Here is a 27,278-nt window from a genome sequence, read left to right as displayed (position 1 = left end):
GAGCACTCTGAAAACACATCAGATCAAAATGGGGAAAAATACCATGCTGGATATCTATACTGATATGGACTGGGTAATGTGTTAGGAACGAAAGGATGCCACATCGTTTGATTGAAATGAAAATTATCAACCTACAGAGGGCTGAATTCAAATACACCCCGAAAATCAAAGTGAAAAAATGATGCAGCAGGCTAGTCTATTTTGCTGAAATTTCATTGCAGCAACTCAAAATGGTACTCAGTAGTTTGTATGGCCCCCACATGCTTGTATGCATGCCTGACAACGTCAGAGCATGCTCCTAATGAGACGACGGATGGTGTCCTGGGATATTTCCTCCCAGATCTGGACCAGGGCATCAATGAGCTCCTGGACAGTCTCAGGTGCAACCTGGCGGCCTTGGATAGACTGAAACATAATGTCCCAGAGGTGTTCTATTGGATTTAGGTCAGGTGAGCGTGGGGGCCATTCAATGGTATCAATTCCTTCATTCTCCAGGAATTGCCTGCATACTCTCGCTACATGAGGCCGGGCATTGTCGTGCACCAGGAGGAACCCAGGACCCACTGCACAAGCGTAGGGTCTGACAATGGGTCCAAGGATTTCATCCCGATACCTAATGGCAGTCTGGGTGCCATTGTCTAGTCTGTAGAGGTCTGTGCGTCCCTCCATGGATATGCTTCCCCAGACCATCACTGACCCACCATCAAACCGGTCATGCTAAATGATGTTACAGGCAGCATAACGTTCTCCACGGCTTCTCCAGACCCTTCATGTCTGTAACATGTGCTCAGGGTGAACCTGATCTCATCTGTGAAAAGCACAGGGCACCAGTGGCGGACCTGCCAATGGCAAATGCCAGTCGAGCTCCACGGTGCCGAGCAGTGAGCACAGGGCCCGCTAGAGGACGCCGGGCCCTCAGGCCACCCTCATGAAGTCTGTTTCTGATTGTTTGGTCAGAGACATTCACACCAGTGGCCTGCTGGAGGTCATTTTGTAGGGCTCTGGAAGTGCTCAACCTGTTCCTCCTTGCACAAAGGAGCAGATACTGGTCCTGCTGATGGGTTAAGGACCTTCTACGGCCCTGTCCAGCTCTCCTAGAGTAACTGCCTGTCTCCTGGATTTTCCTCCATGCTCTTGAGACTGTGCTAGGAGACACAGCAAACCTTCTGGCAATGGCACGCATTGATGTGCCATACAGAAGTAGTTGGACTGCCTGTGCAACCTCTGTAGGGTCCAGGTATCGCTACCAGTAGTGACACTGACCCTAGCCAAATGCAAAACTAGTGAAAAACAGTCAGAAAAGAGGAGTAGGGAAAATAAAAGTCAGTGGCCTCCACCTGTAAACCCATTCCTGTTTTGGGGGTTGTCTGATTGTTGCCCATCTAGTGCACCTGTTGTTAATTTCATTAACACCAAAGCAGCTGAAACAGATTAACAACCCCCTCTGCTACTTAACTTACCAGATCAATATCTCAGGAGTTTAACTGACTTGATGCAATACTTGTTCCTTTAATTTTTTAGGAAAAACATTTAGTGCAGTTTGTTAATAAAGATAAGGTCTATTTGAAAATTTGCTTCGACGTTTTCAGACATGTGAGCTCCAGATGGTCAGCGGCTGTTCAGCGCTCATGAATCCGCCCGAGAGCGCTTCACCTCGGCCATATCTTCTCCAATATGATGCTGGCTCTGATGTCTCTATAGTGGTTAAACATGAGATATAATTTGTTTTGGGTAACTCTAACAGGCACTCTTTGGTCTCATTAATCTATTATTTGTTCCAGAGAAGATAGGTTTGGTAAAATCCCATATTTATGTAAATTCAATGCTGTATATTAGAGCGCTGCCTTTGTACTTTTGACTGAATTGCCTAGCAACTTTTATCATGGCTGTTGTTGCTTAGTAAATATTATTATTCAATAAATAATATTTTATATAAAAATTATTGTATATAAATAATAGTAATATTTCATAATAGTCTTTGAGAAACGGTGTGTTCTGTGATGGTGATTTTAGTTTTATTGTTCCACCAGAGACAAGATACTTTTTTATGAGTGAGTCAGCAGTAAAGACTTTTATGCTGAAAAATAAATGCTGTAAACAGAAGTTATGTTTTACTTTCAACAACAGACTGACGCAGCAAACAAACGCACTGAGCAGCGCTGTCACCAGAAATCACCCTTAACAGATGAAAGGATATTAACGGTACGACAAAGATAACGCTTTCCTCAGTGGTCATTCAAACTAATGTTTATTGTGAATGCGAGACTGATCTGAAGAATGAATGCTATATCAGATGCAGGTACGTTAATCACACTCTCTCAGTCCATCTCTCTCTCATAATACTCTACATAATACAGTTAGCTTTTAATAAAGTAAAAGAATAAACTTTCAATGAGGTAACTCAACATTCCTTCGTTACTAGTTCTAATGTGACATTTTGGAATTAGTAATGGAGGCTTGGGCTCAGCTGTTAAACTGTCAGCTTTAGATTTTAATCTGTGGAGGAAGGAAGTAGTTCTTTTTAAAAGAGGGTTTTTAAAGACACTCCGTTGTTGTTTATGTATTTACACACTTGTGCCGTCGAACAGTTGTATAAACACAATAGCACACGCGTAGACGTGAGATATGGCTGTATATCAGCATGCTGTGATTACCTACGGCCGAATCACAGCTGTGCCAATATACAGCCATATCTCACGTCTATAGTGTGATATTGCTTATATATATATATATATAAATAAATATGTAAATAATAATTTATATTTACTACACAGATTTACATTACTCAAAATACATTTACACTGAACAGTTAAGAGATGCTTTGTCTCCCTCCACAATGATGCTGACCAATCAATAACTAGTCCTACCCAGCAACTTTAAAAAAAAATAAAAAAAAAAGATCTTTGAATTCCCACTGTTCTGTCCATTGTCTGGTCATGGCGTATGGCTGACACCTACAGGCCATATTCAATATTGCAGTTTTATTACCCTGTATATGCGCAGTGTTTTTTTTAGTTCGGCAACAGGCAACGTGCAGCAACAGTTTCAGTTCAGCTCGCGAACAGTCATTGCCTTAGAGAAAGATATGCTTGTAAGTTAATCTGTAAGAGTGTTATGTGCTAAGACAATGTTACTTCTTAAAGGTGAAGATTGTAATCGATATAATATGATAATGAGAGCAAGATTTCCATCACATATAAGCACATGCATAATGTAACAGTTACACATTGATATTCATTCGTATATCGAAGGAATTAATGTACAATTTGTAATTTCATTTCTTGTTTATTGTATTTCAGTTTTACAAATGAAAAGGAAACGAGCAATCACAGAAGTAAACATTCTGGAAAGAATAAACTGCTTCGTGTGCATTTGTTAGCTAGCTGTCTAGCTTCTTCATAGCAACGTAGTTGCGAGGACAGCATAGTAAAAAAGCATCAAGGCAACAAGTAAGATTACAAGAGCTGTATTTACTACGCTGCACAATCCAAAAGGCAAAAATGATGAAAGAGAAAGCAGAATTGGAAGCGAAATCAGCGAGACGCAAAGCAGAATTAGAAGCTAATTTGCAAGTGTTACAAAAACAAAGGGCAGCAGTTGCAGCTTCGGCTGAAGCAGCAGTTTATGAAGTTGCAGTTGAATCAGAGGAACTGCTTAAAGATTTCTCAGAATTAGCTATTCAAGATGCAGCACAAAGAACCAGTGAGTATGTGGAGACTCATTCTCTGACTCAAGATAACCAGGAACAGGTTCACATGCAGTCTATGTCTCAAGCATCACAGCAGCTTCCAGATTCTACATTCTAGATTCTACGACGGGAGTTACTACTACCGGGCTACTGACGTTCGATGACTGTCCAGAAAATTATTGGGCGTGGAAGACCTCAATCCGGAGTGTGATAAGAGACTTCAATGTAACTGCTAGGAAGGAGTTGGACCTACTCATAAAATGGCTTGGGCCAGAATCTTCACAACAGGCAAAGTGAATCAGGTCAGTGCATGTCCATAATCCAGCTCTGAGGTCATTGAGGATGCTTTGCTAAAGAAACTGGAGAACTTTCCTAAAATCTCTAAAAAAGACAAAGTGAAGTTGAGAGAGCTTGGAGACCTTATGTTAGAAATTGATGCAGCAAAGTCAGGAGGCCACTTGCCAGGACTGGTTTATCTAGATACTGCACGTGGAGTTAAATCAATCATTGAAAACTACCGTACAGTTTGCAAGATAAGTGGATTGCTCAAGGCTCCAAGTACAAGGAAGATTACCATGTTTCCTTTCCGCCATTCAGTATCTTCACCAGATTCATTGTTAGTCAAGCCACGATCAAGAATGATCCAAGTTTCACATTCTCAATAAGCAATAGCCAAACTTCTGCAACAGCAGAAATATCTGCAGCAAAGTACAGTAACCGATCATCTGTATCAGTCAGAAAGACCGACGTGTCAACTGTGCATACAGTCTTTAATTGGAAAAGCCCTGAAAAGAAACTGATTGAACCAGATAGTCAGTGTCTAATTCATAACAAACCTCATCCGTTAACAAAGTGTCGTGAGTTCAGAAGTAGACACATAGATGATCGCAAAAGATACCTGAAAGAAAAGAACATTTGTTTTAGATGTTGTTCATCTCCTCAGCATTTTGCCAAGGACTGTAAAGTCAGTATAAAGTGCAAAGAAGGTCCAGCTCCCTGGGTTACAGAACCATCTGCAGGAGTGAGCCCGCAGGGAGGGGAGAAAAAAGAGACTACATCGACAGCTATTATATCCAAGTGCACAGAAATCTGTGGAAGCATGATAAAGCCCAGATCATGTTCTAAAATCTGCTTGGTGACAGTATATCCTTGTGGCAAACCTGAAAGTGCTGTGAGGATGTACGCAGTATTGGATGATCAAAGCAGTCAATCATTATCAAAGTCAAAGTTCTTCGATGCTTTTGGCATCACAGGGGAGTCGTTCTCATATACCTTAAAAACATGCTCAGGTACTATGGAGAAAACAGGATGCAGAGCATCTGGCTTCACAGTTCAGTCCATCGATGGGAAAACTCAGGTAGAACTTCCTACTCTCATTGAATGTGATATGATGCCTGATGACAGATCTGAAATTCCAACACCTGATGTCACACAATACTTCCCTCATCTGAAATCTGTAGCAGACAAGATTCCAGAACATGATCCTGATGCATCAATACTTCTGCTGTTGGGTAGAGATATACTGAGTGTTCATAAGGTACGTGAGCAATCAATGGACCTCATGCCTTATGCCCAGAGATTAGATTTAGGTTGGATTATAGTCGGAGAAGTGTGTTTAGGAGGAGCTCATAAACCAACGGATGTGAGCACTTTCAAAGCAAATGTGCTATTAAATGGACGACCATCTCTGTTCAACCCTTGCACAAACTACATGAAAATAAAAGACACTTTCAGTGCTCCTAAGCAAGAAGATTATACAGCTTCACTGTGTTACCTAGGTGTTCCTACAAAGGAAACAGAGAGTTTAGATGATTGGGTGTTCGCTAAAACTCCTAAAGACGACAAATCTGTGCCATCTATTAAAAAAAACGTCTACTTTCTTTACAATACTCCTTTCAGAAAAATCCTGAGATGTTGCACAAGCAGAAACAACCATAATCAAATGTGTTCAAAAAGAGATCTTCCAAGAAGAGTTAAAGTCTTTGTACAATGGCGAAAAGATCTCTAGGCAAAGTTCTATTAAGAGTCTGACTCCTATCCTTGATGAGAAAGGACTAATTAGAGTGGGAGGACGCTTGTTAAATGCAGACATGACAAACGATGAGAAACATCCTCTGATCATCCCAGCCAATCATCACATAAGCACATCCTTGATCAAACACTACCATGAGAAGGTAGTTCACCAAGGACGTCACTTTATAGAAGGTGCACTACGCACAGCTGGCTTATGTATCATCAGAGCTAAGAAACTTGTCTCCAATTTCATCAAATACTGTATCATCTGTAAAAAACTCAGAGGACAGCTACAAGAACAGAAAATGTCAGATCTCCCCACAGACAGACTAGTTGTGGCCCCACCATTCACTTACATAGGACTTGATGTTTTTGGCCCCTGGAATGTTTTGTCACACCGCACTCGGGGAGGCAGCGCAGAAAGTAAGAGGTGGGCAGTCATGTTCACTTGTTTATGTACCAGAGCAGTACACATTGAGATACTCGAATCTACAGTATGTCCTCTTCAAGCTTCAGAAATGCCTTAAGAAGGTTTCTGTGTCTGCGTGGGCCTGTCAAGCAATTCAGATCTCACAGAGGCACGAACTTTATAGGAGCTTGCAAGGAACTCAAAATCAACACGGAAGATTCTGAGATTCAGAATTACCTACTAGACCATGGATGTACCTGGACATTCAATGCACCCAATTCATCTCACATGGGAGGAGTGTGGGAGAGAATAATAGGTATAGCCAGATGTATTCTCGACGCAATGCTGTTAACAAACACTTGACTTACAAATGAGATTCTCACTACACTGATGGCTGAAACAGCAGCTATAATGAATGGTTCTCTGTACTGGAGAAAGCACACTTTTCTTGGCGTTAAGTCTTAACCCCAGCTCTTTCATGTGAGTGAGAACGGCATCTCGATGTCGAACTGCCATCCACTCTGATTGAGCTAATATCAACCAATTGTCGATGTGGTTGAGTCGTGAAAGTGTGGGGTGAGAGTGCAAGGCCAAAGGAAGAACTCTGTGTTGGTAAGCTTTTGCCCCCAAAAGCAAACCTCAGGAACTTCCTGTGATGATGAAGAATGGAGACATGTGCATATTTTAGATCGATCGTGCCAAACCAGTCCTCTGACTTGATCTGAGACACGACTTGTTTAAGTGCGAGTGTGCTGAACTTCAGTCACCTGACTGAGCGGTTCAAATGACGCAGATCTAAAATAGGATGCCACCCTCCATCCTTCCTCGGAACGGTGAAGCACCGACTGTAGAACCTGGACTCTGCTATGTGAGGAGGGACCACCTCGATGGCCTCCTTCCTCAAAAGAGTAACTACTTCTGTTCCATTACCAGAGCCTGCTTGGGACCCACCATAGTGGGGATGACCCCGTTTAAACTGAGTAGGAGGAGGAGAACTGGATTCTATAGCCTCACGCTACAGTGTGCAGGGCCCACCGAGACACGTTAGTCTACTAAGGGATAGTACTCTCGAGACTGACCTCTGGTGTAATCAGAGTGGCTAGCTGGGTGCCCTGAAGCAGCGAACCGGTGAACCGGCAAGGGACGGCCCTACTAGCTGCTCTAGAGACCTCCGTGGAGGTCGCGAGCCTCTTAGCACCGCTACGTTTCCAGGCGGTAACTGAGAAAAGCGCTCGCCGGAGACCTCTGCGCCCTGGAACAGCAGGGAACAGCGCAGGGTTGGCAGACTGATCTCCTGAGGGCACTGAGGAGAGACGGGTACCGTGTGATGCGGTGTGCACCGCTCTTCCCCAGAAGGGCCTGCCCTCCGAGGTCCTGAGCCATAGCATCAGGACCCTCATAGCTGAAGTCTTCTCTAAAAATGACGGTTCTCAGACCTGCGTCATCTGCTAGGAAGACTCGACTGATAGAACCAGAGCCTGCTCAGGGCAGGACCCAAGGAGGCACGCTTGGCAGGGGCTCCCACACCGCCAGGTGACATACTAAGGGAACCAGTCTCACGAGACTGGCCTCTGGTGCACTTAGAGCGGCTAGCTCGGGGCCCTGAAGCGGCATACCGGCAGGGGACGGCCGGGCTAGCTGCTCTAGAGACCTCCGTGGAGGTCGCGAGCCTCTTAGCACCGCTACATTTCAGGGCGGTAACTGAGAGTCCGCTGTGCCCTGGAACACCGGCAGGGTTGGCAAACCGATCTCCTGAGGGCACTGAGGAGAGACGGGCACCGTGTAATGCAGTGTAAACCGCTCTTCCCCAGAGGGAGCTGGCCCTCAGAAGTCCTATAGGCCTTAGGCGTCAGGATGTTTTAGACGGAGACTATCCAGTGAGAATGACGGCCCGCAGAACCGCCTTCGGCCTGGGAGCGCCACTGTGACTCTGGACTCTGCGGAGTATGAGAAGTGACGCCCCCAGAATAAGGAGCTGGAACACGGTAGGTTGGGACTGCTCCCGCCCAGCAGCCGAGCCTCGAGAGAGAGAGCGCTGGATCTAGGGAGTGCAGGCGGAGAAAAGACACTGTGACGCTGGACTCTGCGGAGTATGAGAATTGACGCCCCCAGAATAAGGAGCTGGAACACGGTAGGTTGGGACTGCTCCCGCCCAGCAGCCCCTGCTTACCGCCTCAACCTCCTCAGAGGAAGAGAGGTAAACATGTGCTCTTACTTGAGAAATTTTTATCCCAAGAGCCCCTGTATATCTAACTTCTCATAGTTCGATAAATACTTCATTTTATTCCTCAGAATCAAATGCAATCAAACAACCAGACAAGTAAACACGGTCTAGTATGATAAGCTTCATATCAAAAATCGAAAATGATATATCTAACTTCTCATAGTCAGATAAATACTTAATTTAATTCCTCAGAATCAAATGCAGCCAAACAACCAGATGAGTAAACACGGTCTGGTGTGATAAAATTAATTTCAAATATCGAAAATGATATATCTAACTTCTCATATTCAGATAAATACTTAATTTAATTCCTCAGAATTAAATGCAGCCAAACAACCAAATGAGTAAACACGGTCTGGTGTGGTGAGATTCACATCAAAAACTGAAAAGGATGTAATACACGCGTTGCCTTGGCATCGCACGAGCCACTTGGTCACACAAACAATATCAATCTCCTCGGAGAAAAATAGAGCAGGTAGCTCTCGCTCAGAGGGGGAAGAAACCGCAGCGCGGGCTTCCGAGCCTCGAGAGAGAGTGCTGGATCTAGGGAGTGCAGGCTGAGAAAGGGCGAGCCGTCTCCAACCCATCCGCTAGATCCAAGTGTGATCCCCGCAATCTGAATCGCCGCCGTGCCTCAGCAATAGCGGGACCAAACCGCGAGTTCGCAAGCAAGGACACACTCCTCAGAGCGTGCCTGGCGGGAGCAGAGCGTTCAGCGGGGAGAAGCACAATCAGCCCCTTATTTCCGAGAGCTGACTGCACGAGTCTTTCTTTTTTTCATAATAGTATTGACATAATGCTTGTGCGATTGTAAAACAGCTCCGCTCCACAGTAAAGCTGCTCATTATAATATTAGGCATAATATGCTTGTGTAACAGATGCTTGTGCAACTGGCAAGATCATCGACGCCCTCATCAACCTCCTGGGAGCTTCGGCCTGGGAGTGCCACTGTGACTCTGGACTCTGCGGAGTACGAGAAGTGACGCCCCCAGAATGAGGAGCTGGAACACGGTAGGTTGGGACTGCTCCTGCCCAGCAGCCCGATCAGGCACGGCGGAGCGTCAAGCCCTCTCACTGGGGGGAAAGAACCACAGCGCGGGCTTCTGAACCCCGAGACCGGGCGCTGGAACTGGTGGTTAAGGAAGAAGATAGGGACTCGTCCATCTACATTCCCTCCACCGGATCTATAGGCGAAACCCATGAGCACAGCCGCCGCTCCTCCTCGGCGAAAGCGGGGCCGGCGCCACGGGACTCCCTCCTCAAAGAGAGCCCTCGGAGAGCAAGCATATGCAGTGAGAAACGCTCGCAATGCGGACAGTCAGCTGACTCAGTGTTTTTTGCTCCCAAGCAGACAACATACAAACTGTGTGTATCCCCACCCGAAATGTAGCACGGGCAGGGAAGAACACACAGCCTGAGATGCTGCCGGCTCTCGCCGTATGTTTGTCTACACTCGTATTGGTAAAATAAAGAGTGATAATGGACAGACAACACCAAATAAGACTGACACACACAGAGCGCTTGCTGAATGACAGAAAGCTGACGCCGGTTTCACCACACGTGCTGTTATACTTCCTGGTCGCTACGTCACCCCACCTGTGACGTCTTGCCCATCCATTGGACTGATTACACATGTGATTCAGAGCGTGGTCACGCTGGAGCGTTTCGACGCAGCTCGAGTTCCTGAAGGGGAACTTATCCTCAGTAGCATTTTATCATTAACAGATAAAAGGAAGCACAACAGCAGCTGCTTTTATGGTTTTACCAAGATCTGACCAGTCTTCATCAGTTTAAATGAAACCGTTAAATTAGGTAAAGGCCTCAAAGGGAAAGTTCACCGAACAAATACTTGTTTGAACTGAACAAATTCTGTCACCATTTACTCATCCTCATATCGTTCCAAAACTTTATTTGGAAACTTTATTTATGAGTTTTATTTTTTCTTCTGTGGAGCATAAATGAAGATATTTTAAGAAATATCTCACTCTTGATGTTGTGGTTTATTTAAAATGAAAGTCAATGTTAACCAAAACTGTTCAGTTCAGTGTTCCACGGAAGAATGAATGCCAGACTGGTGCCACTGAACTTTTGTGTTTATTTATGGCACTCTGTCATTTATATGGACTTCATATTGTAGCATCTAACAGCAAGTGACATCATAAAACATTTCCCTGCAGGGAAGTCAGCCGTACTTTGCTGTAAACAGAAGTAGGCCACAAACACATTAATGCACTTGTTCAGACTAGCTTAGAGTGTCTAATTTCAAATACAAAGCCTTTCAGTGAGAGTGGTCAAGCTATAGATAAAACACTTTATTGTGATAGCTTGAGCTCTGTGTTGATAATACATGGTTCATGGTTGCAGAAAGGGTCCCCCAAGGTTGGAAATGCAGAAACCATGAAGTTGTGCCATTACTTTCACTGAGTGGATTTACGGTTAATAGACTCATGAAAATAATTTATCTTTATCATACAGCATTTATGAAGGAAGGCACTATACACTTTGACTTGTAAATATTGAGTTATAGTGATACATAAAAAGGTCTCTCTTAGCATTGTGGAAACCCAGAACAAGCAGAACTGAAATTCACTAGACCAAATACAGGGGTACAGAGACAGACAGCCATTGCCCTTACATAACGACATGTTTTCATGTGTGATACAGTGCGTTACAGTAATTAAGTAGTTTTTATCAGTAATTTTACTTTTTTGAGTAGTTTAAAAATTGTGTACTTTTACCTTTGCTTGAGTACATTTTAAGTGATGTATCGATACTTTTACTCCGCTATTTTCCTCCGTTTGTGGTCGTTACATGCTTATTTTAATTTTATTTTTATCCATCAACGGGATTGGATAGATAGTAATAGGTCTCGTGACTTTCGTCAAATCAAATTGTGCATAGAAAACTTTAACCGCCAACTGTTTATCATGGCTGCTGGAAGCGCATTCGTCAAGCATCAGTTCAGTCGCATCTTCCTCTAACTTAATATGTTAAGGTAAATTTCGGATTTCTGCTAACTAAATGGTTTGTATATAGGCTATGCTTGCCTATCTACATGGCCTGAAATTTGGTGTGAGGTTGCGGGTATTGCGGACAGTGTTAACTCACGCAAGTGCCACGTTCGGTAAATTCCCACTCACTTATGAGACGCGCGATCTGCGCTGCCTCGTCTCTCTCTCGCGTGCGTTCTGCAGCAGTCACTTGGATAAGTCATTGTTGCTTGTGGAACTTGTTGACTTTTGATGAGTTTGAGCGCGAGATGCGCGCTGTGAAAAAGTGTGTTGGAAACACAAATTGAGGACCAATCTACACCTTATTGATGACCCGTGGCGTTAATATACCTCATCTGAGCCAGTGCGTGATGTAATAAAACTGCAGCTCAATAATAAAGTTTTTTTTAAAATCCATTTGATACAATCCGCCTTCAATTAGCAAGTGCACTCGCGCATAAACAATTTTCAAGTTCAACACTTTTTGTTCCATTCAGCTGTGGATGCTGCGGTTTCACAGAGACAGCCGCGGCTCAACAAAGAGACGTGTGTGTGTGTGTGTTTTCCTTTGAAAAAGTTTCCCCAGAAATACCTCGCTATTTAATGCATTTTTCCTTACAAATTGTGTTATCAGCATAACAATTCGAGTAAATGTGTAAAAGGTATGGCATGATGCCATCCTTCTAGAGCAATGTGCATTTATGTTAAAATTGTAACAAATTATCAAGTTTAGTTATTCTTATTTCTTTATTGCAAAACGCTAAAACTGGCACCGTTTTGGAGAGAAATGGGCTTACATTTTAACCCATATCATGGTGTGTGTGATGCTGAACTATGAGTTTCTAATGGTGTTTGTATTTTCACTGTTCTAAACATTAATATTTTATGTGCAACAACAACAGCAGTAGCAGCAGTGGCCATGATTTTAAATCTATTTTTTCTAACTTTATGATTTAAATGGGGATGATTGTACTGAGCATAACTTTCATCTTTTCTTCAACTGAGTACTGTTTCCGTGCTGTTTTTATGTATTTTAAAGAGTTGGCAGTCAAAATTAAAACTGCTGGATGAAAGATATTCTACATTCTTTATGACAAACAAGATAATGGGAATTACAGAATGTACAACGTTTTTAAAATGTATCAATTGCGGTGTACAGCGTTTATTATGAGGGGGTAGAATCCACAGCTCAGTACTCACTACTCAATACTCATGAGTACTTTTAAATAAGCTACTCTTTTACTCTTACTCAAGTAGTTTTTTTGGACAAGTACTTTTACTCTACTCGCACTACATTTTTTGGAAGGTAATGGTACTTTTACTTGAGTATATTTTTTCAGTACTCTTTCCACCACTGGTGATACTGCAAATCAAGGGGTAAAAAATAATTAGTGAACAAATAAGGTAGTGACATCCCCGCTGAAAAATCCAGCATTGATGGTCCCCAGCACGGTAAGCAGGTGTGCTTGTGGACCAGCACAAGGTATGTTTTGCATGCTGGGATCAGCTTGGGATGCTGGTGGACCAGCATTTGTTGTCTTTTGGGTGCTTTTATGATCCCAGAAAGACCACAACAAAACTTATGTGTTACAGATCACGCTTCTTAGTGTGTTTGTAATTAAAGACCAATTTTCCAAATTAATTTAAATAAATTGTTTAAGAAAAAAAAAAACGTTGGAATCCATGCTGGTTTATGCTGGATTTTTTTCAGCAGGGATATTTACATTTTGTCATTTAGCAGATGCTTTTGTCCAAAGCGACTTACAAATGAGGACAATAGAAGCAATCAAAACTAACAAAAGAGCAACAATATGTAGGTGTAAATGACAAGTCTCAGTTAGCCTAACGCAGTACATGTAGCAAGGTATTCACTCTCTCACACACACACACACACACACAAGTAGATAGAATAGAAAAAAAATAGAAAGCTAGTGCTTTTTTTTTTTTTAAATAAAAGATGATAAATAGATAAAGTAGAATTAAAATAGAATAGAAAGTGCTAGAGTTAGAGGGTCAAATAAAGATATAACATGTGTTTTTTTAGTCGTTTCTTGAAGATGGCTAAGATATAAAACCAAAAAGAGAAAGAAAAAAAACATGCTCTGAAATAAAAGGGTGTGCTGGGTGAAGGGAAAGAGAGATGCAGCTGTCATTTACATGATATGAAATGCTGCTCCTTAGAGCAGAGGGGACTGTGACGTGACCTGAATGAGCTCACTGCTACCATAGAGGATCAGTGACAGGGGTCCAGCAGGCACTGCTCAGACTCAGGGCTTACTAATGAAGGCCAGATCCAAAACTTGACTGTGTGATCCTGACAGGGACCAGTGCTCTCCCAAACTGCGAGACACTCCCTCTGCAGGGATATGCCTGGACTTGACCATGCATGAACCTGCACGTTAACCGCCTTAAAAAAAAAAAAAAAGGGAACAAACTACAAACACAAACTATTTAGAAATGATTTTACACACACAAGTATAAAAATAATGACTACTGAGGTGAGATGGCTCCCTACATGGGGAAGAATGTAAAAATGTATAAGATCAGTTAATCTCAAAACTGTTTCAACGGACCAAATTTTACAATATTTTAGATTAAATGAATCTTTCAGATTAGTTTTTTTTTTTTTTTTTTTTTTTTAACATTTTCAAAACTGGGAAATGCCTCCCATCTCTTGCAAAATGAAGCACTGCATTCAAAATATCACAAACATCTCAAAAGCAAACATTTGCATACACCTTTGCCATATTAATTCTTGTTAGATTTGTGTGTGTTACATAGAGAATTGTGCGTTTTGCAAAAAGTGTTTTATGAAATTGAGTCAAAGGCCGAGAATTAGTGTATGCCCATAGCTATTCATCAAATGTGTGATGCTCCAATTTAATCACATTGTTAACACATTTAGAACTCTGATCCCTAATGTTTTCTTTCCCACAGTTGAGCAAATGTAAGGCCCATTTCTCCTCTGATCTTCTAATACTTCTTTCTGCTTCCGGTTTCGAGTAGTCTCCCTGAATCAATGTGGACTTATGCAAACTATCATGGATAAGGCAGAACAGAGTTGTGTGCATATTCAATATAAGAAGCATTACTTCCAAAGTATCTTATGCATTGTAACCTGAATGTAACCCTCTAGCTGCAAAAACATCCACTCATCTGTTTTTGGCACTAAGAGAAATGTGTTCAATTACATAAACAACTTGGAACACAGTGGATTAAAGGCAGCTAAAATGTCAGAAAACTGAAATTAACTTAGTTTTTTAAATTTTTTTACTGCTTACACACATTTCCAAAACTTTGCCTCTTTTTTTTCAAACCTTTACTCACAAATCCAAGAACTGCACACATAAAATGCAAATTGCCTCACATATCTTGCAAAATGAAGCACTGCATTCAAAATAACACAAACGCATCTCAAAAGCAAACATTTGTCTTACATTGCAAACACCTTTGCCATAATATTACTCAAAACCTAAAGGTCTTCTTTCATGAGCTCTTATGTACAAGATTGAAAGTAAGTGGCAGAGAGGTTGAAAAATTAACGGTAAACACGAACGCAAGATTGAAACCACTTAACTTTTGTTACTGTAAGCATTTGTGGTTGTGAATACAGTATTACACAGTACGAAAGAAAAGAAATACATCAACCTGTCACGAATCCGGTCCGTTGCCTTCCAGCCGATTACCACCAGAGGTCACTCTCCCATAACATTGACTCTCACACCACACAGACTGTTACACATCACCCTGGACTGCATTTCCCATCATCCACTGCACTGATTACACACACACAGCTGCATCCAATGAGACACGCTTTATAAGCCATGGACTTCCTCTCTCTCACTGCTGAGTACTGTTTAGCATTTATCATTCTTCTAGCGGTAGCTACTTTACGGAGCCAGTTCCCGGTCTAGTTAATAGTTTAGTTTAGTCTTGCCTTGCCTGTTTTCCTGTGTGAAGATCTTTGAGTGTGTATTACGGATTACCCCTTTTGTCAAGCCCTCTGGATTCTGTTCGCCGATCGAAGACCCATGCTTGTCCTAGGATTACTCTTTGTCTTGCCTGTGTTGTACCTGTTTGCCATTGTTTGACCCATGCCTGTTATATGACCACGTCTTAGAAATAAAGCCTTGCATATGAATCCGCTCATCTCACGTCTCGTTCACCCCGTTACACAACCATGTGTAGATGTGTATTTATAGGCTTATTCTAAAGCCATGATTGGTTGGTGTTAAGTAAAGCAATGAGTGTTTGCACATGTGAGGAGTGAGTGTGAGGCACGGATGAATTAGTGTGGAATTTTGATTGGTTGTGTTTGAAAAAGGAAATCAAGATACTTCCTGTTAGATTTTTATGTGTTACATAGAGAATTGTGTGTTGTGTTTTGCAAAAAGTGTTTTATGAAATTGAAAACTGAGTCAAAAGCCGAGATGTAGTGTATGGTTTTGCAGATTTGTGGTTCTGGTGGAGTGTCAGGTTTCAGAAATTGTGTGACAAGTAAAGATTTTGTGTGTAAGAAGTTGAAAAAAATTGTAATTGTGGTGAGAATGTAATCTTTTACTCCACAATGTTGTGGAATAGCTAACTAAAATCAGAAATGCTGCAAACGTTTCGAAGTAGCTTACAGTAGATCAATGGTATATAAAGCAGCACAGCTTTTCTTGCAACAAACTTTTTTTTCCATCAAATAATGTATTTAGTGTAAATGTATATGCTTATGATTAATGCTGTCACAATCATTATCTTTATTGTATTTTTTCTGCCTGATTAATACTGTGCAGAAATGAATAAAATAATTGATAAATACATATTTTAGAAAAGATCTTGCACCTTTTATTAGCTTCAATGTCAGTTATTTTTAGAAAGTGTAACTTGACTATAATTTAACTACTTTAAATTATGAGTAGCCTCAAAACTAGCTTTTTTTATTAGCTTTCTAAACACTAGCATATGAAGATAGTTCTCAAAAGACATACTGATACATTATACTGTTTCCTACAATATTATAGAAAGTAGAGCCGCAAAAATTAAAAGCCTTGTGTTAGTAAAGGTGTGATTAGACAAAAGAAAAGTAAAGACAATTGTGATAACTGATGTGTGAGTTCTGCTGCAGCCGGCCACATATTTGGGTGGGTGGGAAGATGCTTCAAGCAGGGGGTTGAAGGGGAGATTGGGTTGGTGAAATCACCTTGATTCAGTGCAGTGAACCTTTGATGTGCCTGAAGCTGACTTGGCTAGCCCTGAGCAAAGCATATGCCTTAAAACTCAAATCCAGCTTGACGTACTGAAATCATAACCATATGCAAGAATTCCACCTTCACAAACACTGTGACTCCACAGAGCTGGTGGACAATGCATTAGCCAGCAATAACAAAGAGCAGGTTAGATGACGGTGGGAGTCTGAGGAGGAGATGGGACATAGCACGAAATGGGGAGGGGGTGTCAGGAGGCATGTAGTACATAAAAGGTTTGGTTAAGGATCAATTCCAAAATTTCTGAACAGAGCTAGACTACCTAAAATGGAAGTTTCTATTTGAATATAATTGTCTGTTTATTCAGTAATATGTACAGTATAAGAATTTTATATATATATATATATATATATATAAGAAATATATAAATTAGGGGTGTGACGAGACACTTATGTATTAGCTTTCTAAACACTAGCATATGAAGATAGTTCTCAAAAGACATACTGATACATTATACTGTTTCCTACAATATTATAGAAAGTAGAGCCGCAAAAATTAAAAGCCTTGTGTTAGTAAAGGTGTGATTAGACAAAAGAAAAGTAAAGACAATTGTGATAACTGATGTGTGAGTTCTGCTGCAGCCGGCCACATATTTGGGTGGGTGGGAAGATGCTTCAAGCAGGGGGTTGAAGGGGAGATTGGGTTGGTGAAATCACCTTGATTCAGTGCAGTGAACCTTTGATGTGCCTGAAGCTGACTTGGCTAGCCCTGAGCAAAGCATATGCCTTAAAACTCAAATCCAGCTTGACGTACTGAAATCATAACCATATGCAAGAATTCCACCTTCACAAACACTGTGACTCCACAGAGCTGGTGGACAATGCATTAGCCAGCAATAACAAAGAGCAGGTTAGATGACGGTGGGAGTCTGAGGAGGAGATGGGACATAGCACGAAATGGGGAGGGGGTGTCAGGAGGCATGTAGTACATAAAAGGTTTGGTTAAGGATCAATTCCAAAATTTCTGAACAGAGCTAGACTACCTAAAATGGAAGTTTCTCAGGAGTGATTAGAAGTCGAGTGAGGCGAATTGTAGAGCAAGAAAAAATGAGTGAGGTTTGACTGACTGAAAATAATTGTACTAAAATACTTGAATTTCGGAGCACAGACTGTAGAGGTTCGTCTCATGTTTGTCTTATGCATTGCAAATTCTATGCACAGTTAACTAAATGCCAGTTATTTATAACACTTTTTTAAAAAAATACTAACAATTTGAGATATTATTGACATTTGAATATGTTATTGTTATCAATATTATTGACATTTTATTGACAAGGTTCACGAGAACGAGACGAGATTAGATTTTTAGACTTTTTAAAGAAATCCTCAATGATGAAATATATAGGGAAAAATAGTACTTTTTCATACTGAAAAACACAAAATGCAAAAAAAGTAGGTGCATTTTGAAATCAACTTGTACTTTATGAAATTAAACATCTATTTTAATAAATTGTATGCAGTAATAAACAGCATGTAAACACTGCAAAATGTTTTGCCACAAACTCAACTGACAGGCAAGTAATTGCACAAAAAATGTGACATATACAACAAACAACATAAATATCCCTTTAAAATGGAAGTGAAGCAGTCAGTCAAGTTTACATTATTTTGTAAACTGATTTCCACTTTAAAAAAAAATATATATATAAAAAACATGATTAATTTATCCATTTAAAAGAATAAAGCAGTGGTTCCCAAACAAGGCTAAGTGATAGTTAAGGGCCCTATGAAATCCGTTTTATTTTTTTCCAAATTCAATTTTTTCCATTTAAATTTTTCTCGACTCCTTTTTAATAGATAAATGAAATTGTATTAATTAAAAAGCATGTCTAATTAATTAAAATAATGAAACATATACATTTTCACATCAATTTATTAAAAGTAAAAAAAATGACATGTTTAGGGTCCTATGAAATGTTTTCTTTTTTCTGACCATATTATTTATTGTTACCAAATTCTGTGTTTTAGCATGTCTAATTATTTTAATGCATAAAACAACTTAATTTATTATTATTTTTTTTCTTAAAGTAGCCTTATTAATTTTTTTTTCCCTCAGAAATTCTGTGTTGTGTATTTAAAATTGTCTGGTTATCAAATGAAGGCATAAAACATTAATTTAATTTATCATTGATCTTTTAATTATTGAAAATTAAGCAAACAAGATATTTTGGCAAACAAAGTGGATTTACTATTAAAATTAAAACATGGAATAAATGTTTTGTGTGATTATTCCTTAAAAAATAATGTTTGTTTCATTTTAGTAGTAGTAGTGGTAGTAGGCTATGTATATTCTACTGAAAATTGTTATAGGCAAAATGTCTTCAAATCAAACCGGACTTTTATTTTGACGGGTTGCCGTGAATACTTTTACAGTTCTGTGTATGAGACATGACGCTAGTTTTACTCAAATCATACACTAAAATGCTCATTAAGTGACTCTCAGAGCAGTTCTGGAGATGTTTTTCATGTGTTTACGTCATGCGCGTCTGTGCCATTCATTAACAGAGACAGGCCGAACATGCAGGATTCATATTTAAATTGACTTTTGCGGCTTAATATTTACAGATACTAATCCATATCGTGATTAGATTTTTGTGTAATGACCTACTTTTGATGAATTCAATCAATATTTTACAAACTCTGTGACATTCCGCGTTAAACTGTGAATTCTGTTTTTATGACTGGATAAAGACTACCCTGCGTAATTTTCCCAATTATCATGCGGCCATTTGCCTGATGTAACATAAAATATCTTCCATACCACCACTTGTGAACGAGCCAATGTAATGCATATATATATCTGAAAGGTCTGCGCGAGGATATCGTCACGTTCTCGCGAGACACATCGGATCTCGTCACACCCCTAATATTCTGATTATATATATATATATATATATATATATATATATTTTTTTTTTTTAAGTATAGGAATTTTCACTGTGTCCTTTTCAGCGCATGTGCTTGAGTGAAATGCACTCATGGCACTGAAGGGCTACTGTGTGATGTGTTTTTGTCTGTGTAATGACTGTCAGGCAGCTTGTGGTTGCTGTTTTCTGGGGTCTGTTACCTCCTCTCTTAATCAAATCATGTCTTTTGGCTAGAGGACATCCTTCATTAAATGTATCAGGAAGGGAGCATATTGTGCCTCACAGAAGCACGATGGGTTGTGTCCCCTACAAATTCCTTTGGACTATGCAAGATGGGCCAAGCATACTGCACCCAGATGTCAGGTTTATTTGAATAAAATAGGCTCATTGTGTGGACACCCTGGTCTGTCCCTGAGGGAGAAAAGGGGGAGGCTGGGTAAATTAATTGTTGTGGGGGGATTCAGCGCTGAAGGAAAGTGGAGAGAAGAGGATGGGGCAAGGAAGGAGTTTGCTTAGCTTAGCAGTTCCATCTGGCTCTCCTAGAATCTATGTCAGAGTCAGAGAAACTGTTTCTCATAAAAGAGCTAAAGGAAGCCAGCGGAAGCCGAATGTTCTACAAGGACAAGAACATTACTGGGAATGTCGCTTAGCCTGGGGCGAATCCACAAGTTGGCTGCCATAGCCCCTTCCTCCACTTTCCGTACTCCTCCTCCTCACTCCCTCTTTCCAAAAGAACAAGAGACAGCCCAGACTGATCGGAATTCCATCTGTTGGGGAATGGCCAAGTGACAGCGGAGAAATACAGGCATCTGGTCTCCATTTCTGTCAGGCTGGTGTTCCAGCTTACATCTTACAGCTGGGAAAGGAGAAGGGAAAGAAGAGGGTGCTGGCAAGGGACTAGAAAGAGGGAGTGTGCTGGCACTCTCAGGCTTCTTGTCCATTTTTCACACATCATCCCACATACTAACAGGAGATGTCTAGAAAGATGCACACCCTCCCCCCCACTCATGCACACACACAAGCCCTCTTCTGAAGGGCCCAAGAAGAGCACACAGTTATCAGCAGTCAAGACTTGGACAACAGATCAGAACAAAAGCAAAAGAACAAAGGAGCATGTGAATCCAGCATGCAAGACTTTGGCAGCCAGCAAACGCTCAAACATGCACGTATGCATGCTCTTCTACTCCCATTTGAGAGTATGCACCAAAGTATTCTCTGCTGATCATATTCACTGGATCATTTAGACTTTAATTCTTACATTAATCTTGGATTAAGTTACGGTACACTTTATAATAGTATACTTTATAATAGTACATATTATTTTAGTACATATTTAAAATATTATATAAATAATATAAATGAATACTAAAATAAATTATAATTATAGCCACACAATAATCTAATTTAAAAAATGTACATTATATATATAGAGTGCTGTTGCTACAACCTTCTTCAATACCAAGGTGAACACATCACCTCAGACCTGTCTCACATGGCGAAATAACAGCTTATATAAAGTTGTGGTCAGAATTATTGGCACCCTTGGTAAATATGATCAAAGAAGGCTGTGAAAATAAATCTGCATTGTTAATCATTTTGATATTTTATTTTAAAAAATTCACATAAATCTATCTTTTCATTGGAGAATAAGAATTTAAAATGGGGGGAATTATCATTATGACATAAATGTTTTTCTCAAATACACGTTGGACACAATTATTGGTACCCCTAGAAATTCTTATGAGTAAAATATCTGTGAAGTATATTCCCATTCATATTTACAATTTTGAGCATACCAGGGTGATTATGAACGTGAAATTATCCAGCCATGGCTTCCTGTTTCACTGGAATATAAATAGGAGGGAAAACAAAGGCCACAATGAGAAAAACGAAATAATATATTTCTGATGTGCAGCAAAAGGTAATTGAGCTTCACAAATTAGAAAGTGACTTTAAGAAAAGAGCTAGAGCAGTGAAAATTCCCATTTCTGACAGAGAGATATATATATATATATATATATATATATATATATATATATATATATATATTAGGGCTGTCAGTTCAACACGATAACTTAATTAATTAGTTATGAAAAAATTACGCGATTAAAATATTTTAATGAAGTTAATGCATTGTCCACATCCCCAGACCTGTATGTCATCTTGCATTTCATTCAGTTGCCTGTTGACAAATAAGATTCAAAGCAAAAACTCCATAAATGCAGTTATACCCTAAAATTCAAGATATTGCGGCAAAAAATGCCCCTGTATGAGTTTTTGTCTCTTATTTAAATCAAATTATAAGCAATATCACACAAGCTGCGAGAGCTATAGTCCTGATCAATCACGAGTTTAAATGTGATTTTATTTAACAGTTCAGTAAATAAGAAGTTAATATTGTTTTATATTTCATTTTAAATACAATATTGTCTGTTTTTGCTCAATTTTACAGAGAAAATATTACCTTTAAAGCAATGGCATAGCCACGTAACTACTTGTTCAAATACCCACACTTGCGGACTTTGCACTTGACCACTTGATTACTTATATGACGTATTTCCTGTATTTGGCAAGTGTTCAAATGAGGATGAAGACCACAAGTGTGTGTAGAACTTTTCATTACCTGTTGGGACACACTTAAAGTGTTGTAAAAATTCAAGTGTTTACATAGCTTTATTTTTATTTTAAATACTTTGCATTTTAAAATCAACTTCTAAATATCTGTTCAGTAGTCCATGACACAATTTAATTGGGTGCTTCTAATTAAGTGATGAAAAGCAAAGTGACAGAAAAGTGTTTATTACGTTTGAAATATGGAAATTTGTCTTACGAAAAATCATGGATTTGCTACAGGAGGACTTCATTCATGCCCCGGAGCTGAGTGAGGGACGTTTTATTACGGATGCACATACTTTATTTCAGGTCTTCTGAACTGTTGACAACCAACACCTGCTTACCCCCATTGAACGGCTTGGAGGGGCCAGGACAATTTTTAATATAACTCAGATTGGATTCGTCTGAAAGAAGAAAGTCACATACACCTATGATGCATCGAGGGTGAGTAAAACACAGGCAAATTTACATTTTTGGGTGAACTAAACCTTTAATTCTGTTAAACTGTGCTAAGCCACTTTGCTGCAATACATTTAACATTGACAATGAAAAAGAAAGCTCGTCTTATTTGTCAGTGTAACCTATGTGAAAGTAGCATTCGTTACCATTAATTTCAGAGTGTAATAGCCTATGTGACCAGACGTCCCTGACCTTTTTTTTTTTTTTTGTAACAAGATTTTTGGTTCTGTGCTGGACTTGAGCTGTCCTGCTAGTATAATATAAAAAAAATACCGACAATCATAGCCTGCCAGAGCAATCATGTAGTGATAATTTCACCAACCGAGGGGGCTGTGCGCTACACTGATTATCCTGGAAGACAGTAGTGCACTATTATCATCAGTTATATAAAAAAAAACAGAATTATTGTTTCAAGGTAGTTATATACTAAGTATGTTAAATTGAAGTAATAGTGTTTGTATGTACTGTATAACATGGCCTGAACAGTGTGCAGGATGGTTTTGTACATAATTTTTAACATTACAGAGAAGTACACACTGATATGAATGTATAATAATAATTATAATAATAAACTTACAGTACAATTGCAACAGTTCTGCAATTATATTTGCAGAAAGCACATAATTGCTATTGTGGGTGGGGGCTATAATGCAAAATAATAAGCCTAATTAAAGATTAATTTCCAAAAGCACAACCATTAAATAATATTTGAAATAGTAGCCTACTGGAAACACTATATTTAATTAAACACAGGAAAAATATTAAATACAATTACAAAATGTTATATATATATATATATATATATATACATTTGTTACAGTTTTTCCATTTGTATTATGCATTATGTTGTAAAATGTATAATGTTATTTGTGTAATATCTTTGTAAAGTTATAGTTTTGTTATAATACTATGATCTGTTGGCTATTTGCAGTGATGGCTATTTTCTATTTTTCATAGTTTGATAAGGTATTTAATGTCATTTTGTGCCATTGCTTTGGCAATTATCTGTCAAATTAACTAAAATTGAAAGCACAATGTCTTTGCTCACATGATCAGTTCAGTGTTTTCAGAGTATCAGAAGAGGGTTGAGTCCCCTTTAAAGTTCAGGTTCAAGTCTGGCCATTCATATTATTATAGACAATATTTGTATATTATTTTATAGCTTTTTATTTACCTCATGTATTTGTGAAAATTATTAGGCTATGTATAATGTTACATATTCTTTGCCAATGGTAAAATTATTTTTAAAATGCCAATAAAAAGTATGACTGGCTTTCTTCAGGTCTGTATCAAGTAATTAAAATTATGCAAAACAAAACGACAAATGTTTACTTTCATAAGCCGTCACATGTAGTTAAATTTTATACAGTTTTATGGTTATATGGCGAGCCTGAGTATAGTTTTACACATCAGCCAAGTCTATTCTGTAACGTCAGTGATACGCAGAGTCAGGGTTTTTTGCACATTTACCTGACAATAAATGTGGCACACCCATTTTTTTCTGATGCACACCCAGAATCTCTTTTCTGGCTATGCTAGTGCTTTAAAGCCATAGCAGAATTGGTGGGCACCTCCGTTTCTGAATGAATCTGCTTTTTGAACGAATAAGTGTTCATTCATTCGAGTAAATGAATGATTCATAAAGACATAAACCGCCACCTGCTGGTAGGTTTAGTTTGTTATTTAGAGTATTATTTCATTAAAACAATTTTAACATTTAAATTCTGTCATTAATTACCCTCATGTCGTTTCAAAACTGTGACTTTCTTCTTTTGCACAACATAAAAGAAGGTATTTTGAAGACTGTTGGTAATTAAGCTGTTTTGGTTACCAATGACTTTCATTGTATGAACAAAAAATACTGAGATGTTTCTCAAATTATCTTCTTTTATGTTCCATAGATTATGTTAGGCCGTTGTAGCCTAAACGTTTATGTGTAATAAATTTGATGTTGAATCAAATAAAAGATCAAGAAGATAATTGGATTAATTAATCAACACTTCAAAGAAATTAGATTTTGATAACATTGATAACATTAAAATAAATGGTATCTGATCCATTATTAATGTGTCCTAAAAGTTAAATGCACTAGTGTATGCATGCATACATAAACAATCACTTTGTGTCTTTTCACATTCTCATTCTTTCTTTCTTCCACACCTCTTTCTTGTCTTTTTTGCATGAAATATTTATGAGTTTAGAATTAAGATTCTTGCGCACATGCTCCTGCTGGCACCTTCTGTGGGTTGTGACATCATGTGTCAAGGCTCTGATTAACAGTGCTCAACACTTTGCCTCTAGACTGACAGACAGATGAGGTCGAGGAGAGCTAGCAGGTAAATAACAAGAAAGCAAGTCAAAAAAGAAGAACAGGCATAGAACAGACAGCCAGATAAGAGAAAAGAAGAGAGGGGAGGGGAGAAGAGAAGATTAATTAAGTGTTGAAGTTGCTTTTTTTTTTTTGTCAGTCCTGAATCAAACCTCTTACCTGCATTTTTTTTATAACGAACAGGTTTGAAAGGTACAAACAAGAATAAATGCACATTTTGTCTGGCCAATGGCAGAAATTTTGTTTTTAAAAAGCTGAATATTTTGCACTATTTACTTGAGTATGCATTTTTTTTTAGTAATTAAGGTAGATTGGGTGGATACCAAGATTCAAAAGCTATCATTTCAGCAGTCTTTTATAGACTAAGGGGAGTACTTAATGAACTATAATTATATTAGAGTAGTATCACATACAAACTGAATTATTTTCCAAAGTGATACTGATATCAATGCTAAGAGCTGAGAATGCCTAAAGTTTTACACCTACTACCTAACATTTGGAACAATATTATGAACTATACACGACAACCGAGTGTCCTTACTTGACTGTAAACCCACAAAAATTCTGGACTGTGCAGAGAGACATTACTTAATTCTCAGATTTCAGACTACATCAGATACAGTGGTCAGTATTTTGCCATGTCATATTTAATATCTGGGGAATTTTCCGATAAGCCATCAGGGGGAGAGCAATGAGAAACACAAACAGACATTGCGCACACAACAAATGATTGTAGAACTGTAAAAAACTGCAGCCTTCCACAATTCCTTCCAGTCAAATAATGAGAGAAAAAGTGTGGGAGAGGGAGAGATTTACTCACAGAAGCCATTTCCTCGAACAAGGCCTCAAAACCGCCTTCGAGCTCAGCATGCTGTTCCACTTAGGCATGGTCTCCAAACCAAAACCTCGCTCTGCTATTGGCGTTGGACACACAAGGCTAACCACAAGCACATGTTCAGTTGCTCTTAACTAATTCATACAGGAACACTTTGGTTTTGTTGCGAACCCAAAAGCCCTGTCCCTTTGATTAAGAAATGTGTCTGATTCCAATTAAAGGAGTGAGAGGGAGGGAAAGCATCATAATGGTTCTATAGTCTGCTATTGGCTGCAGTCATGAAAGTTTTCTTATCTCTATCATTTTCTTCTCTGCATTTTTTTGTATGCATTATATATTTTCTTAAATTCATAGAGCTAAAAATCCATTGTTCAGGGATTATTTTATGCATAGCTTTTAATATTCATGTTTAGATATGCAAAATGTTTACCTTATTATATATCATATATTAAAAATTAAAGATTATAGAAATATGTTAAAGTTTTTTTTTTTTAATTATGTCAGATATGTTATCTACCTAATACTTTTTTTTTTTTGCTTTTAGTTTTTAATTTACCTGTAGTATGTAGCCTCTAACATAGTCTCTCAGGGTCCAGCCCAGGCCATGGAGGATGTGCAGAACCTCTTCCTGTTTGAGAACGCTGAACAGACGATCCAGCAGGATCTTCAACCTCACAGGTACTGCCTGAGTCCCATACAGCATCAGACTGCTAATGTCAAACACCACATTGGACTGTACAATCTCCACCTGCGTCGGGTGGTAGAGATGCTGTGTGCTCAGCTTGTCTAGAGCTATAATCACAAAAACAGCAAGACACAATTAGTATTATTGCTTAAATGATAAACACATACTATATAAGATTTTCTAACTTAGTATCCTTTCACCAGAATGCTTATATTTAAATATGTGGTCACACTTTGCATTACACTGCATCAATTCTACTTACATAATGTGTACTTTAACATAACTCCTTTTAAATTATTAGTTTGTAACACAGAGGTGGTTGTAACAAGACACCCATGCACATTGCAGTTGAATAATAAACATATAAGATAAATGTGGTGTATTGTCTTTTATTTGAAGCATATTATTGAACTATGAACTGTGTCGACACAGACATTCTTCATTTTACTGATTTTCTGTGTGAACGAAATGTGCACTTAGCTAATGACACTTCTATGAAGAAATGAAAGCGGCATCAATATTATCTGTTTCTCTCTGAACTCGCTCTCTGACTCTGTACAACACCTGTTTTTTCCCCTCAGTCCAAGACTGATTTTTGTGCTGACTAGGTCTTTGCCTGACAACAGACACTGCTAGACACAAACAAAAAAAAAAAAAAAAAAAAAAAATGAAGAACTACTTGCCAGAATGGCTGCCAACACTGCAGACAAAATGAGAACTCTATGGCAGAGAAGAGTTAGAAGACGAGGAAGGATAGCAGCTGACAGTTCACAGTGAAATTAAAACTAGGTGAAGGGCCCCTGTGATGGTCCCTTTAGGCCTGTCTCTTTTCCTTTCATCCCAACCCAACAGGTGTTTTCTTTTGTCTCTCTATGAAACCAACTGTTTCTCCCTCTCTCTTGTCTTACTTAACTC

The 27,278-nt window shown here is 39.1% G+C and overlaps 1 protein-coding gene across 2 annotated transcripts in view; it reads right to left on the bottom strand.

Moving 5' to 3' along the window:
* The window catches only part of bnc2 (basonuclin zinc finger protein 2), a 269,311-nt gene that overhangs the window by 75,304 nt on the left and 166,729 nt on the right, over positions 1-27,278 (bottom strand). For both annotated transcript variants that reach the window (XM_016285345.1, XM_016285346.1), the window contains exon 4: positions 26,235-26,470. In XM_016285345.1, the coding sequence (XP_016140831.1) occupies positions 26,235-26,470 (236 nt within the window). The remainder of the gene's footprint in view (positions 1-26,234; positions 26,471-27,278) is intronic.

Source organism: Sinocyclocheilus grahami, unplaced genomic scaffold (genome assembly GCF_001515645.1).
Source record: "Sinocyclocheilus grahami isolate Dianchi unplaced genomic scaffold, SAMN03320097.WGS_v1.1 scaffold196.1, whole genome shotgun sequence".
Lineage (NCBI taxonomy): Eukaryota > Metazoa > Chordata > Actinopteri > Cypriniformes > Cyprinidae > Sinocyclocheilus > Sinocyclocheilus grahami.
This window is presented reverse-complemented; position numbering and strand designations above follow the sequence as displayed.